General features: G+C 42.1%; 1 protein-coding gene across 1 annotated transcript in view; it reads left to right on the forward strand.

Moving 5' to 3' along the window:
* Positions 1 to 16669, forward strand: part of LOC140208209 (uncharacterized) — a 152036-nt gene that overhangs the window by 122498 nt on the left and 12869 nt on the right. Inside the window, exon 12 of the mRNA XM_072276719.1 lies at positions 13548 to 13700. Coding sequence (XP_072132820.1) covers positions 13548 to 13700 — 153 coding nt within the window. The remainder of the gene's footprint in view (positions 1 to 13547; positions 13701 to 16669) is intronic.

Below are 16669 nucleotides of genomic sequence, written 5' to 3' on the forward strand. Positions count from 1 at the left end.
AGAACTTTACATGATTCTTAAGTGACGTGCCAAATCTCATACTTCTATCAAGAATATGCACCGGGCATGCCTTCTTCATGATTGCATTGATGTGCTGAGCCCAGGATGGATCTCTCAGACACTGAACATCAGGAACTTGGAGCTGCTCATCCTTTCCACTACTGACCCCTCAGTGAGAACTGGTGGGTGTTCTGACTTCCCCTTCCTGAATCTATTATTGGTCTTGCAGATGTTGAGTGCACTCACCACTTAAACAGACGATTTATTTCACGCCTGTCATTGTCATCTGAGATTTTATTAACAATAGTGCCATCTGCAAATTTATAGATGCCAATTGAATTGTACTTAGTCATACGATCATGAGCATAGAGCGAGTAGAACAGTAGGTGAGTTAAGCATCCTGGAGATGTAACTGTGTTGATCGTCAGCAAGGAGGAGATGGTATTACTGATCCACTCTGATAGTGGTCCCCCAATAAGGAAGTCAAGGATTCAGTTGCAGAGGTCCAGGTTTAGAAGTTTAGTGATTAATATTGAGGAAACTGAATACTGTGTTGTAATCGATAACAGCAGTCTTTTCAGCAACTTTCTAAGAAATGATAAAGTGTCTGAAAGCAGTGAGTGTTTTCTGATACATCAAGAAAACCTCAAAAAAAAATAAGTTGCTTTGGGTTGTGTTTAAACTCCAATCTTGCTACTTCTATATTCAGTGGAGCTGACATACGAAGCAGACAACCATCGTGCTCCCAGAAGGCAGTGGAGCCATTAAAAATGTTTAATGTGATTGTCAATCTCTGATTCCACCTGATTTGGGGGTTTGAGAGTAGCTGCCTGGGTCTCCCAGACACCAGGAAACCTAGCAGCTGAAGAATAGTTTCAGGGAGAAAATAAATATTTGAACACCTTGCTTCCACTTGATCCCCCCAAGCTTACTGTCTTTGTTTGTAGCAAGTCCCTCCACCCCATACAACAAGTGCTCTGTGGTTAAGAGTCTTGCTGTAGGAGAGGGGGCAGGGGATCTGAAACAGAGCTATGAGTGACAGCTGAATGCTCCTAACCTGGCATGTAGTCTGCTCTGGTATCCTCCTGGCTTGACAGAAGACATACCAGACACCTGGTTGACTATCCTTGTTCAGAGAATTATTAGCTTTGTTACAAAGTCAAAATCAGCACAGCACTCAAAGAAAACTAGACTTCCAATATACCTGGCTGAAGCTCCTTCTCTACAAACCACAGCTGCCAAATTAAGGCCCTTAGTTTTCATCACCAAAAAGCATTACCAGTGACTCATTGGTGTTAATAATGTCAGTGTCCAGCATTTCATAGTGGTTGATGAAAACTTAGGTCCACTACATGCACTGTTCATTGCTTCTCACCAGATAAGCTATTATAAACTGATCAAAAAGGCTCAATAGCACCTTTATTTCCTGCGGAGCATCAAGAAAGCTCACCTCTTTCCCAGGATACTAACTGACTTTTACCGCTGTACCACTGAGAGCATACTCACCAATTGCATCTCAGTGTGGTATGGCAGTTGTCCCATATCGGACTGCAAAGCACTCCAGCGGTGGTGAAAACTGCCCAGTGGATTATTGGCACCCAATTGCCCACTATTGAGAACATCTACCATAAACGCGGCCTGGACAGAGCGAGAAGCATTATCAAGGATGCATCTCACCCTAACCATAGACTTTTAACTCTCCTCCCATCCGGTAGGCGCTACAGGAGCCTCCACTCCTGCACCAGCAGGCACAGGAAGAGCTTCGTCCCTGAGGCTGTGACACTGCTGAACCTCACATCACAGCGCTAAGCAGTATTGCACCCATATTGTACTGTCTCAGTACTTTTATATTTGTGTGCTGTAGCATTTACTTTTTATTCACAGTTATTTTGTAACTAACACTATTCTTTGCATTTCTGGTCAGATGCTAACTGCATTTCATTGGCTTTGTATCTATACTTGGGACAATGACAATAAGGTTGAATCTAATCTAATCTAATCCATTGTACCACTGAGATGCAGCATTGTACATAATTTTCTGAGATTTAATTTTGTCTTCAATTTCCATCCTAATTATTTATAAATAAACTGAAAAGCTGAATCTACAAAGCAGAACTGTTTGAGCACATACCAGTTTTCATCTCTTTCTTACCTAAAGAGAGAGAAACTTTCAAATTAATTTGCTACCCTTGCAAAGAGGTCAGCTTCAGATCCAGGTATCCTCACAGATGATATCTTCATAGCAGTATCCTCATCCTTGGTAGCCCTTCTTTATTCTTCAAAAGGAAAACAATCTGCACATATTAAAATCCCATCTAGTTAGCTTCACAGAATCCTTTCTGTGTTTAAATGATCGTAGATCAGTTTGCTGCAGCCCAGGGCAATATACTGTACTTGCTAACTTGCATGCATCAAATTTGCCTTTCAAACAGAGCAGATCACCTTTTGAGGCCAGTTTAGATAACATTCTGACTTTTTTTATTCTGAGCGTATGTTCCCATAGGAAGCAAATAGCAGAAGATCATACTTCTACAGTGTCTGGAGAATGTTGATATTTGACGTAAAATGACCAATAAATACTGTATAAACCGTCTGATTAATCAATTCATATTTCTTTATTTCTGCACCAAGAATTTAAGACTGAGTAAGGATTAGTCATCATGTGCCAGCCTAATCATCATATGGGAGCCCAAGCATGGGAGGATGAACCCTGGGTGCCCTCCCAAGACTGTGGTCAACGCGCTCCAAGAAGACAGCAGTGCAGCTAATGTAGATAAACTGAACACACTGATGAGGGAGAGGGAGAAGTGGAGAGTCCGTCATCGTGCCCGACGCCGGCCCCCTAGGCCTGACTCAGCGCAGTAGTAGTAAAGATTTAGAAAGTTGTACTTGTTCATTTTTATTGTGGAAAGGAACAGTAGATGTGGAAGGTGTAATGGAGATTTAATGGAAGAGTTTGTGATTGGAAACATGATTGACTGAAGCTTATCCAGAGTATTGGATAATACTCTCTATTGCAAAGGGCTCAGATATTAGTGGTCATTGAATAACAGAGCAAGTTAGAAGCAAGGAAGGAGAACCTCGTTACATAAGGAATAAGACACATCTGGGCTAATTTGCCAGTGAACTCTTCAAACTAAACAGTATTTCTCATATCAAGTGGATTAAGATATTTACTAATAAATCATAGATTATCCAGCAATTGGACGTAGTAATGTGATTTTTCACTGTAAATGATGACAGGCATTCAGAGATGGAGTTTGTTAGGACGAGTTAAATGTCTCAAACATGAACAGTGATCTAACAGCTCTTCCAGACGATAGCACACAAGGACCAGACATATTTGAGACCAGCAAGACCATTAGGTTATTTGCTTAACCTGGAAGAGAATTTCATAGAGAAAAGTAAATGAAAGGAGGGAACGATTTGATTAAATAGAGAAAAGGACAAAGAATGGAAAAAATGATAGAATTTTGACAATTTTAGAATCAGCAACAAACAATAACATCTCAAGTGACTGGATTACATATTCTTGTTCATTCCTTTGGGATAGTGGGACATTTGCAAACATCATGTTGGTAAAAAGATGCTAACTGTTTTATTTGTTAGATTTAAGTGCACATAATGAATTCAGGAGTGAGTTAATGCACAAATATAATAGCCTGACACAATTAGGAAAGAGATGAAGGATAAAATCCCATTTTCAAAAAAAGTGTAAACAATGGAGTGGCATCCATAATATATCAATTTAAACCACATGGGCTATGAATTCTTTGTTACAATTTTCTTTGTGATAACATTGTGAGGATTTGTATAGTAATATTTTGCAAAAATTCTAAATGTTCAAGGATGCCTTGGTGTTCTTGTGAAACAATGTAAATTGCCTTAGTAAGTAATCTGAATGATTAATGCAAAGATGACCATTGTAGTTGAAATTCTAATTGCTCTTTTGACAGAGGTAGAACTGTTTGACCCATTGTGTCAATGCCAGCTCACAAGATTGACTCTTCCGCTTCATACCCTTGTTTATTTATTTCCTTGTAACCTTTTCTCTCTCACATGTCCATCAAGGTCACCCTGATATTCCTGCCATCCACCCTAACTATGGATTATACTGCATGGTTGTCGTAAGGAGGCGGCTGGGAACGGACCCAAGTGCAAGACACAGACACTGAAGTACTAGGGACAGGACTGGGATACAGGGTGAGGGCTAGGACATGGACACGAAAATCGGGAAGCCGGAACAGGACTGGACAAGAGAGCTAGGAGCCCGGGCTTGGACTCCGAGCCAGAGACTGGACAAGGACCCAGAACCTGGGTCTTGCCTCCGGCTCGGACCCCAGAACTAGGCAAGCACGTGATTTGGCTGGCAGGCAGGACAAGGCTGGAATCTTCAGGCTGGAAGTGAGGCGAGGCGAGGCTAGCAGCTGGAAACTTGAGGCTGGAGACCAGAGACTCGAGGCGAGGCTGGAGACTAGTGGCTTGAGGCGAGGCTTAGACTAGAGGCTTGAGGCATGGGGTCCTGAAGCTTGGCTTGGGACAAGGCTCGAGGCTTGGGGTCCTGAAGCTTGGCTTGGCACAAGTCTCGAGGCTTGGGGTCTTGAAGCTTCTCCTGGGCAGGGTGCGGATTTCCACCTGACGGAGGCAAGGGACAGGAAGAGACAGAACCAACCGCAGAGTAACGGCAAGATGGCCTGGCTTACCCGGCTGAGGCAATGGACAGGAACAGACAGAACCAACCGCAGGGTAACGACAAGATGGCCTGATTACCCGGCGGAGGCAAGGGACAGGAAGTGAGCTAGGTACAGGGTGGCTCCAGGACAAGACTTCAGGCAAGACGAGGCGAGAGTTACCAGCAAGACAAAGCAAGGCTTCAGGCAAGGAAACAGAAGGCAGGAGAAGGGATGTAAGGAAACAGAAGGAAGAGGAAGGGATACAAGGAGTAAGGACAAGATCAATCCTGGTGTATTTATGCAGCCAGTCCCCAATGAGAATCAGCTGCCTCAATTAGTGCTCAACAGGAACAGAAACAGGGTAGACAGGAAAACCTGGAGCAAGGGTAGATGGACCGGACCGTGAACCAGAATGCAGACTTCATGGACTGGACCATGACAATGGTAAACAATTAATTAAAAAAAATATTTAGCAATGTAGATTGGAGTAGGTTCTTCCATCCCTTCGAGCCACATCGTCCCAGCAAACCCCAACAACCCCTGATTTACCCTAATATAATTATGGAACAATTTGCAAGGTCCAGTAAAGTGTTTGAACCACAGGAGGAAACCAGAGCACCCGGGGAAAACCCATGCATTCCACAGGGAGGACGTACAGAGACTCCTTACAGATGGCACCAGAATTGAACTCTAAATTCCAGTGCTCTGAGCTATATTGGTGTTACACTACTGTGGCACCCAGAATTTACCTGGGTAATACTGCTATGCTAACCCCTACACCACCGTGCTGCTCTCGTTAACCAACAACTTAAGTCAGACGATACTTGGAGTATTCTATGTTCATGCCATGATAGGTTAGATGTAGAGATTGTGGAGAGGGGGCAGAAAGAGTATAACTGGATGTCGCCTGAATGACAGAGTATGAGTTGTAAGGAAAGTTTGGACAAATATGGGGTTGTTCACTTTAGAGTAACAGAGACAAAGGGGAGACCTAAAAATTACAAGAGATAAAGCTAAAGAGACAGTCAGAATCTGTTCCCCAGGGTGGAAATGTCAAGCACCAGAGGATGTGCTTTTAAGGTTAAGGGCACAAGTTTCTTGCGCAGAGAGTGGTAGTTGCCTGGAATAGGGGGTGTATCAGAAGCAGGCAATTTAGTGGGAGTTCAGAGGGCTTTTAGATGGATACATGAACACGAAGGGAATAGAAGGATAAGGCTGATGCAAGGGAGGAAGAAATGTATATATTGGCACAGTATCATGGACCGAATGGCTTACGTAGAGCTGTATCTTCCAGTATATGTTTAGGACATGGGGAAAATGGGAGCAGCTTGGGGAAAAGCATGCAGTCACAGGGGGATCATGGTAACTACACGTTAAGAACACCAGAGATCATGATCGAATACAGTCAGTGCAGCTGTGTGGCAGCAGAACCATGTACAGCACCACAAAGTCATCGTGGATGTATCTGATCTCTGCACGTGGTGGAAGTTCTTGATAACTTGAATAAATGGGCTCTGTGTTGTCTTGAGTATAAGTGATCGGGTAGCATTTAAAATTATATTATCTTTAATAGGCTGCTAGTCAAAGACTGTTCCTTTAGGTGGCAAAATTAAAGAGGGCAAACTAATAAAACTAGACTAGAATCAAAGAAGAGAAATATCAGCAAACTCATGTGGAGTAATACAGCACAGAAACAGCCGCCAAGGCCCACTGTGCCCAAACCAAAAATCAGCCAATCACTATCACTGCTCCTATTTTATTCTTCCCATATTTCCACCAGCTCCCCCACCCACCCTCCCAATTTGACCACTCGTGGGCCAGGGGTAATTTATATTGGGACCATGAGACATAGGATCAGAATTAGGTGAATCGGCCCATCACACCTCCTCCACCATTGAACCTAGCTGGTTTATTATCACTCTCAGCACCATTCTGCTCTCTCTCCAAAACCTTTAATGCCCTTACTAATCAAAACCCTATCAACCTCCGCTTCAAGTATATCTGATGACATGGTTTCCACAGCCATCAGTAGCAATGAATTCCACAGATTCACAAACTTCTGGCTAAAAAAATTCCTCCTCATGTCTGTTCTAAGGGAGATTTTTTATATTCTGTGGCTGTGTCTTCTGGTCCTAGACTCCCCACCCCCCCACTACAGGAAACATCGTCTCCACATTCACTGTGTCAAATAGCTTTCAATGAGATTCCCCTTCATTCTTCTAAATTTCAGGAAGTATAGGCCCAGAGCCATCAAGCAATCTCCCTACATTAATCCTTTCATTCCCAGGATCATTCTTGTGAATCTCCTCTGGACTCTTGCCAATGTCAGCATATCCTTTCCTAAATAAGGGACCTAAAACTGCTCACAATACTCTGTGTGGCCTGACCAATACTTTAAAAAGCCCCAGTATTACATCTTTGCTTTTATATTGTCATCCTCTTGAAATGAAAGCTAATATTGCATTTGCCTTCCTTATCACTGACTCAGTCTGCAAGATAACTTTTAGGGAATCCTGCAGGAGGAGTCCCAAGTCCATTTGTACCTCTCATTTCTGAGTTTTCTCTCTGTTTAGAAAATAGTCTATGCTTTTATTCCTTCTATCAAAGTGCATGATCATGCACTTCCTTCTCTATATTCCATCTGTCATTTCTTTGTCCATTCTCTTAATCTATTTAAGTCCCTCTGCAGACTCCCTGCTTCCTCAACACTATCTGTCCCTCCATATAACTTTGTATTGTATGTAAACTTGACCGCAAACCCATCAATTCTGTCATACAAATCATTGGAGCATAATATGAACATCACTAGTCACCAGCAGCTAGCCAGAAAAAGCATCCCCCCTCTCATTCCCACTCTTTGCCTCCTGCCAGTCAGCCAATCTTCTATCCTTCCTAATATTTTTCTTGTAATACCAAAGGCTCTAATTTTGTTCAGTAGCCTCACGTGTGGCACCTCGTGCAAGGCCCTATGAATTGACTAATTAACCAACAATATGCCTATCCTCGACATCTGTGATGGAATCAAAGCACCAGAAACAAGCTAACACAGTTATGGAGAGAACATGAAAATTCTACACGGACAGAATCAGGGGTCAAGATTAAACCCATTCCCTGGAGCAGCAGATCTATGAGCTTCACCACTGTATAATACCTTATAGGCAGGCTAAAAAAGGGAGTTGTCTGATTAAAAATAAATGAATGGCTCTAGTACATTTAAATAATCTGCATATGCACCACTGGGTAAATGGCTTTCTTGTACTTTACAGAATGCATGTACTTTTGTGAAATGTGGTCATCCTACATCTTATATGTGTAAAGAATGAACTCAGTGCAAAATGCTTGTTAGTGTTAGTATGCTGAGAAACAACTTAGTTGAGTCTGAAACGATTTTGAATTAATTTGCAAACCGCCATGGTCCACCAAGAGGCTGTGGTAAGCAAGAGAGAGGCAAGTGTGATTTGATTGTCTTGGGTCTGTTCTGTATTGATTATTCAGTTGTTTAAAGTCAAAAGCAGCATTGTTATGACTGAGGAGAAATATTTTGTTCCTTTGACAAACCCACTGAAATTGCAACATGAATTAGTTGTGCTCAAAACCTCTCATAACAAATCTGTATGTGGTATGATATTAAAATTTAGCATCCAGCAGCTGGAACTAAAGATATCTAAATGAAGAAATGCCATGCACAGTGAGTTCTTACTGCTACTTCTTTTTGAACCAGTTCTTCTGCATTTCACTGTTTCAAGGAAGACACGTGAAGAAGTTACAATGTATTCAATCTTTTATGGTATCCTTCTAATAGCTTTTCTTTGAATTTCCATGAGCTATAATTTACATGAGAATGTAACACTCAATCTTTCTCCGTATAAGCACAAAATAGTTGCTCTTATAAAAATATATTACCTCATACCATTGATTCCTGTTGGTGAATTTAGGAATGAGAACAAAAACATATTGTTGAAATGCACTAGTAGGTGTGTTACTGATTTCTCCCGCTGAAATGAGATGAAGGAAAGATTTGTATTTATGTAATGTTTCATGTTACCTCAAAATACCTGCAATTCTTCTACAGTGCAATATGGTATTCCTGTAGTGCTATACTGAAAAGCCAGTAGGGATTTCATTAAATTTTTGCACAGAGGCAGAGTAAGTGTGAGGTATTGCACGTTGGAAGGACAAACCAAGGTAGAACATACAGGGTTAATGGTAAGGCACTGAGGAGTGCAGTGGAACAGAGGGATCTGGGAATACAGATACAAAATTCCCTAAAAGTGGCGTCACAGGTAGATAGGGTCATAAAGAGAACTTTTGGTACATTGGCCTTTATTAATGGAAGTATTGAGTATAAGAGCTGGAATGTTATGATGAGGTTGTATAAGGCATTGCTGAGGCCGAATCTGGAGTATTGTGTTCAGTTTTGGTCACCAAATTACAGGATGGATATAAATAAGGTTGAAAGAGTGCAGAGAAGGTTTACAAGGATGTTGCCGGGACTTGAGAAACTCAGATACAGAGAAAGGTTGAATAGGTTAGGACTTTATTCCCTGGAGCATAGAAGAATGAGGGGAGATTTGATAGAAGTATATAAAATTATGATGGGTATAGGTAGAGTGATTGCAAGCAGGCTTTTTCCACTGAGGCAAGGGAAGAAAAAAACCAGAGGACATAGGTTACGGATGAGGGGGAAAAGTTTAAAGGGAACATTACGGGGGGCTTCTTCACACAGAGAGTGGTGGGAGTATGGAATGAGCTGCTAGCCGAGGTGGTAAATGGGGGTTCTTTTTTAACATTTAAAAATAAATTGGACAGATACATGGATGGGAGGTGTATGGAGGGATACGGTCCGTGTGCAGGTCAGTGGGACTAGGCAGAAAATGGTTCGGCACAGCCAAGAAGGGCCAAAAGGCCTGTTTCTGTGCTGTAGTTTCTATGACGTCACATCTAACATGGGGTCTAGTTGGTATGCTGTCCCTAGATTAATGTGAATCTAATTGCCCTCATACACATTTGGAGGTTCATTAAAAGGGAAAGGAAAATGACAGGTGTATTAGGGTATAATATGGATGCTCAATAAAAGACATTTCAAGTTTGATAATAACAAACAACTAAATACATGGATGAATGCTATGTCAATGATTACCATCCTCGGAGAGTTAAGCAATTTACATTCAAATACCAGAGTGACTTGCATAGAGGTTCATTATAATAGACTGGATCACCGGTGAGTTAACGTGAAAACTCTGAGAGTGGGTTTCAAGTCTCTGCCTACTCATTATAAGAACTCTGAGTGAAATACTTTGGATAATCCCAGCTGAGTTTTATGAGGTCTTAACAATATAGGGCTCTCATAATTATATGCTGATCTGAAATACATTGACATTCTTGCTCGGGGAATATATTGTGTGAGAAAGGGAAAACATTGCTTTGTCATGCAGACCTCACGATTCTGTATTCAGGAATGAAAGTATACTGGGCAGGAGTGAAAGTTTTACAGTAAAACTGACACAGTTGCGACCATTTGGTAGCCAAACTTGGAAGTTAATAAATGCATAAGACTACTAACAAATAACAGATTTTAAAAAAGTTGTCTTTAGAGTGCACCATTCAGAATCTTAGGGCATCCTGAAATGTAGTCACTCTTTAAATATGATTTCCAAAGTGCCCACCACATTAAGTACTGCATTATGCCAAATAGTAAAAAAAAAGTAATGATTTTAGTTCTGATTAATTGATATTATTTTCATTATTGTTCAGTCGTGAGATGTGAACACCTCACATGGCATTTATTGTCCATCCCAGAGTTTGGCTGAATTGAGGAGATTCTTAACAATCATCCATATCAGTGATTCTAGAATCACCTATAAGCCAGAGTAGTAGGAATAGTGTTTGTAGCATTAGTGGACTTATATGAAAATCTAGCAGTTTCACTGTAGGCATAAATTCTTTAATTCCAGATCCTAGATCAATGGTTCAGATCAATTAACCACTAGGCTCCTGAATCCACATGTGAAAAATGATAACTTCAAGCCATTCAAATTATGATGCAACTTTGGTTGCAGCCAACAGTTAAATGGAAACCATAGTTAAAGACAAAATATTCCTTTGGGAATATTCATTCATGGTTAATCAACAAAAGCCAACACAAATTACCTGCAGTAAATCATACCTGACTGACTAATGAAGTAAGGAGATAATTCAACTTGTTCAGTAAATGATATATACATGATCTTTCAGAAGGCACTTGACAGTGCACTCAAAGAGACTTGATAAAATAATTGCAGCCGTGAAATGAAGGAGAAATAAGTAGAATGAATAAGAATTTTTTTTTGTGATAGCAAGCAAGTAATACTGGTAGATGAATTAATGATTTTGTTTCTTCATGGAGATGAATTTGTCCCTACTAAACCATTACTCTTTCCATTTTGTTATAAGCTACCTAAGCTCAGGTGTAGACAGCCATTTTCAAAGCTTACAGTAACAAAACATGATTATGAGTAACACAATTGATAAAAGTGAGGCAACACACACAAAATGCTGGTGGAACTCAGCAGATTGGGCAGCATATGTGGAATTTGAATTCATTTAAATCTTACATCCATCCCACAACGTGAGGGAATAAAAATCTTGTCTATGATTCCGTCACAATGTACAGACATGTGAATTTATAAGTCTAATGGCTTGTAGACAGAAGCTGTCCCGTAGCCTGTTGGTCCTGGTTCTGATGCTGTGTTGCCATTTGCCAGACAGAAGCAGCTGAAGCAGTTTATGGTTGGGGTGACGATCTTCCAGGCCTTCTTTCTGCACCTGCTGCTGTAAATATCCTCAATGGATGGACGTTCACATCCACTGATGTGCTGGGCTGTCCATACCACTCTCTTCAGTGCCGAGCAATCAAGGTTGGCACAGTTCCCGTACCAGGCAGTGATACAGCTAACACGAGGAATTCTGCAGATGCTGGAATTTCAAGTAACACACATCAAAGTTGCTGGTGAACACAGCAGGCCAGGCAGCATCTAAATCAGGTTCTCCCAGTAGCCACACATTTTAATTCCATGTCCCATTCCCATTCTGATATGTCTATCCACGGCCTCCTCTACTGTAAAGATGAAGCCACACTCAGGTTGGAGGAACAACACCTTATATTCCGTCTGATGGCCTCCAATCTGATGGCATGAACATTGACTTCTCTAACTTCCGCTAATGCCCCACCTCCCCCTCGCACCCCATCCGTTATTTATTTATGTACACACATTCTTTCTTTCTCTCTCTCTCCTTTTTCTCCCTTTGTCCCTCTCACTATACCCCTTGCCCATCCTCTGGGGTTTTCCCCCCCTTCCCCTTTTCTTTCTCCCTGGGCCTCCTGTCCCATGATCCTCTCATATCCCTTTTGCCATTGAACTGTCCAGCTCTTGGCTCCATCCCTCCCCCTCCTGTCTTCTCCTATCATTTCAGATCTTGCCCTCCCCCTCCGACTTCCAAATCTCCTACTAGCTCTTCTTTCAGTTAGTCCTGACAAAGGGTCTCAGCCCGAAGCATCAACTGTACCTCTTCCTATAGATGCTGCCTGGCCTGCTGCGTTCACCAGCAACTTTGATGACTGATACAGCTAGTCAGGATGCTCTCAGTGGTGCCCCTGTAGAAGGCTTGGGGGATCTGGGGGCTCATGCTGAGCAACTTCAGTCGCCTGATGTGAAAGAGACGCTGTTGTGCTTTTTTTTTGCCACACAGTCGGTGTATACAGTCCAAGTGCTTACCGAGGAACTTGAAATTACTCACCCGCTCAACTGCAGATCCATTGATATGGATCAGGGTGAGCCTGTCTCCATTCCTCCTGTAATCCACAATCAAATTTTTGGTTTTTTTGGACATTGAGGAAGAGATTGTTATCTTGGCACCACTGTGTCAGGGTGTCAACCTCTCAGGCTGTCTCATTACTGCTAGAAATAAGGCTGATCAAAGTTGTGTCATCTGCAAATTTGATCAGAAGGTTGGAGCTGCGTGTGGCAGCACAGCCATGGGTGTAAATAGAGTAGAGAAGAGGACTCAGGACACAACCCTGTGGGGCATCTATGTTGAGGGTCGGAGGGGCAAAAGTGTGGGAGCCCATCCTTACCACCTATTGGCGATCCGATAGGAAGTCTAGGATCCAGCTGCACAAAACGGAGTGCAGGCTGAGGTCTCTGAGCTTCCTGTCAAGTCTGGAGGGAATTATGGTGTTGAATGCTGAACTGTAGTCTAGGAAAAGCATTCTAATGTGGAAGAAAGAAAAGGGGGAGGTCTTCCAGGGCCTTCTGTCCTCTCCTATTCAATCCCCCCTTCTCCAGGTCTGTATTCATTGATTACACAAAAATGATACAATAATCTGATTCCTCCTGCTTGTATCTAATGAAATTTTCTGTTGTATTTAAGATTAAGACTTTTTACAAAACTACATGTGTATTATCCGTCGGATTACTAATGTCCTGTGAAGCAGAAACAAAACTTGGAGCTGAAGAATCAGGTTTTATTTTCTTCCATTTGCTTAAAGTTTGTGGTGCCATTTTACTTTAGTCTTGAGATTTTTGGAAGTACAGTAATGAGTTTCCTGGTGAGCTGGAACATTTGCATTTTCCACTGCCATAAAAAACACCAATTCTATTATTTGACAAGGGTGTAATGAAATGATTTTAATCTGTTTTGTGTTGCAATTGGCTTATTGTACATTTTGTATTTCAATTAGTCTTTTTTATTTCCGCGCAGTACAGGGTAGTATTTGTAAACTTGATTAAGGGAAAATTTGACTTTGTCAAATGAACACCAGTTTGTCAGATTGTGTAATTGACCCTTGAGTGACACGAATCCACAATTAACCTTTTCATTTTGCTTTTGTTTCAGCTGATGAGGCAGAAAATCAAGGCATGTTTGCAGTTGCAGAACAGTAAGCTATTTGTTTCTGTGCTCAATTATCTTCTCGCAATTGGGAATTTCTTAAACAAAAATGCTGGCAACGAGGTAGCAAAAGGATTTTCTCTGTCATCTCTGCCGAAGGTAAGCTTAGTGCTGATCCTACCATAAGCAAGTTTCTATTTAAATGATACAGGACCCAAGGCCTTCCTGTCAAAAATAGAGGCACTGAGAAGTTGCACTGTTAAATAGAAAGAAGGTGGGAAAGTTATTTGGAATTGAAACTATGTCACCCATTCTTTACTCTTAATTCAGATGGCAACTGGGTTCTGTTTGCTTTTAGTCAGAAATAATATGAATTTTTAAAATTGTAATCTTCTGGTTAAGAACTATGAATTGCATGATCTGTGCAGGGATATTTTAGTATGAAACATTTCTCAATTTTCAAACTGGTCAGAGAATCGCTATATCCAAAGCTTCTATACGTTTCTGAAGAACTAACTGGTGGATAACCAGAGTGAATGTAGGGCCGACCAGGGATAAAAGAGCAATCACGTGCCAGGAGCCAGAGGAAGTAGGGGAGGTCTTTCATCAATAATTTTCTTCAGTACTCACCTGTGAGAGGGACCTTGACAAACGTGAAATCATCGTAGAACAGACTGGTATGCTGGAACATGTCAACATTAAGAAAGAGCATGTGCTGCAATTTTTGATAAACAGTAGGATAGGTAAGTCCTTGCGACCAAACAGGATATACCCTGGATTACAATAGTAAGCGAGGGAAAAGATTGTTGTGCCTTTGTGCTCATTAACTATAGGAGTAGTGCCAAAGGACTGGAAGCTTTCGAGTATTATTCCTTTGTTCAAGAATTGTAATAGGGATAGCCTTGGGAATTGTAGGCCAGTGAGTCTTACATCAGTCGTGGGCAAACTATTTGATAGGATTCTTAGTCACAACATTTAAGCGCATTAATCTGATTAGGGATAGTTAGCATAGCTAGGAGCATGTTGTGTCTCACAGGACTGATTGAATTCTTTGAGGATGTGCAAAACACATTGATGAAAGTCGAACAGAGGATGTCGTGTATATGGATTTTAGTTAGGCTGATGATAAGGTTGCCTTTGATAGGCTCCTTCAGAAAGTCAGGAGGCCTGGGATCCTCTGTGGCTATGTGGACTCAGAATTGGCTAGCCCACAGAAGACAGAGGGTGTTAGTAGCTGAAGTGTATTCTGTCTGGAGATTGGTGACCAATGATGTTTTACTGGGTTCTGTACTGGGACCTCTGCTCTTCATCATTTTTATAAATGACTTGGATGAGGAAGTGGAAGGGTGCATTAGAGAATTTGCTGTTAACATGCATACTGGTGGTGTTGTGGATAGTGTAAATTGTTGTCAGAGATTACAATGGAACAGAGTTCGGATGCAGAGCTGGGCTGAGAAGTGGCAGCTAATGTTGGATATGGTGAAGTGCAGAATACTGGGTAAGTAGCAGAATTATTAACAGTGTGGAAGAACAGATGAAGGGGAAGTGAAAATCTGCAGATGCTACAAATCCAAGCAACAGAGACAAAAGCTAGAGGAACTCAGTAGACCAAGCAGCATCAATGGAAAAGAGTACAGTTGACATTTCAGGTCAAGACCCTTCATCAAAACCGGAGAAAAAGATTAAGGAGTCAGAATAAGAAAGTAGAGAGAGGGGAGGTATAGCCACAAAGTGATAGGTGAAACCGTGAGGAGTGAAGTAAAGAGCTGGAAGTTGATTGGTGAAAGAGATACAGGGCTGTAGAAGGGGAAATTCTGATAGGAGAGGACAGAAGGCGATGGAAGAAAGAAAAAGGGGGAGGAGCAGCAGAGGGAGGTGATTGGCAGGCAAGGAGATAAGGTGAGAGAGAAATGGGAATGAGGAATGATGAAGGAGATGGGGAGGGCATTACCAGAAATTCGAGAAATTGATGTTCATGCCATCAGGTTGGAGGCTATCCGGCTGGAATATAATGTGTTGCTTCTCCAACCTGAGTGTAGCCTCATTGCAACAGTAGAGGAGGCCATGGACTGACATGTCAGAATGTGGATGGGAAGTGGAATTAAAATGGGTAGCCACAGGACATCCCACTTACTTCTGTCATCTCCTGTGAGATTCCATTTCCACCATGCATACCTTTCCCTCTCTCCCACTTTCTGCTTTCCTCAGGGATCACTCCCTATGAGATTGTGTCATATGCTTGTCCCTCCCCACTTATCTCCCTCCTGGAATTTATCCTTACAAGTGGAACAAGTGCTGCACCTGCCCCTACACCTCCTCTGTCACTGCCATTCAGGGCCCCCAAACAGTCCTTCCAGGTGAGGTGGCACTTCACCTGTGAGTCTGTTGGGGTCATCTATTGTATACTGTGCTCCCGATGTACATATCGGTGAAATCCGATGCAGACTGGCAGACCGCTTCACTGAGCACCTATGCTCCATCCACCAGAAAAATAGGGATTTCCCAGTGGCCACCCATCTTAATTTCACTTTCCATTCCCATTCTGACATGTCAGTCCATGGCCTCCTCGACTGTTGCGATGAAGCCACACTCAGTTTGGAAGAACAACACCTTATATTCCATCTGGGTAGCCTCCAACTTGATGGCATGAATATTGACTTCTCGAATTTCCAGAAATGTCCCTCCTCCTTCATTCATCTCCCATTCCTACTTCCCTTTCTCAACTTATCTCCTTACCTGCCTAACACCTCCTTCCAGTGTTCCTCCTCCTTTCCTTTCTTCCATGGCCTTCTGTCCTCTCCTAACATATTTTCCCTTCTGCAGCCCTGTATCTCTTTGAGCAATCAACTTCCCAGCTCTTTACTTCCTCCCTTCCCCCCTACTCCTCCCCAGTTTCACCTATCACCTAGTGTTCCTGCCTCTCTTCCCCCCACTTTCTTACTCTGACTCATCTTTTATTCCAGTCCTGATGAAAGGTCTCAGCTGAAACATCAACTGTATTCTTCTCCATGGATGCCGCCTGACCTGCTGAATTCCTCCAGCATTGAAATAGGAAGCTTGGGTTCTTTCCCACAGATCCCTTAAAGTTCCAGCACAAGTTGATAGGGTGGTTAAGAAGTCCTTTGATG

This window comes from Mobula birostris, chromosome 2 (genome assembly GCF_030028105.1).
Source record: "Mobula birostris isolate sMobBir1 chromosome 2, sMobBir1.hap1, whole genome shotgun sequence".
In the NCBI taxonomy this organism is placed as follows: Eukaryota; Metazoa; Chordata; class Chondrichthyes; order Myliobatiformes; family Myliobatidae; genus Mobula; species Mobula birostris.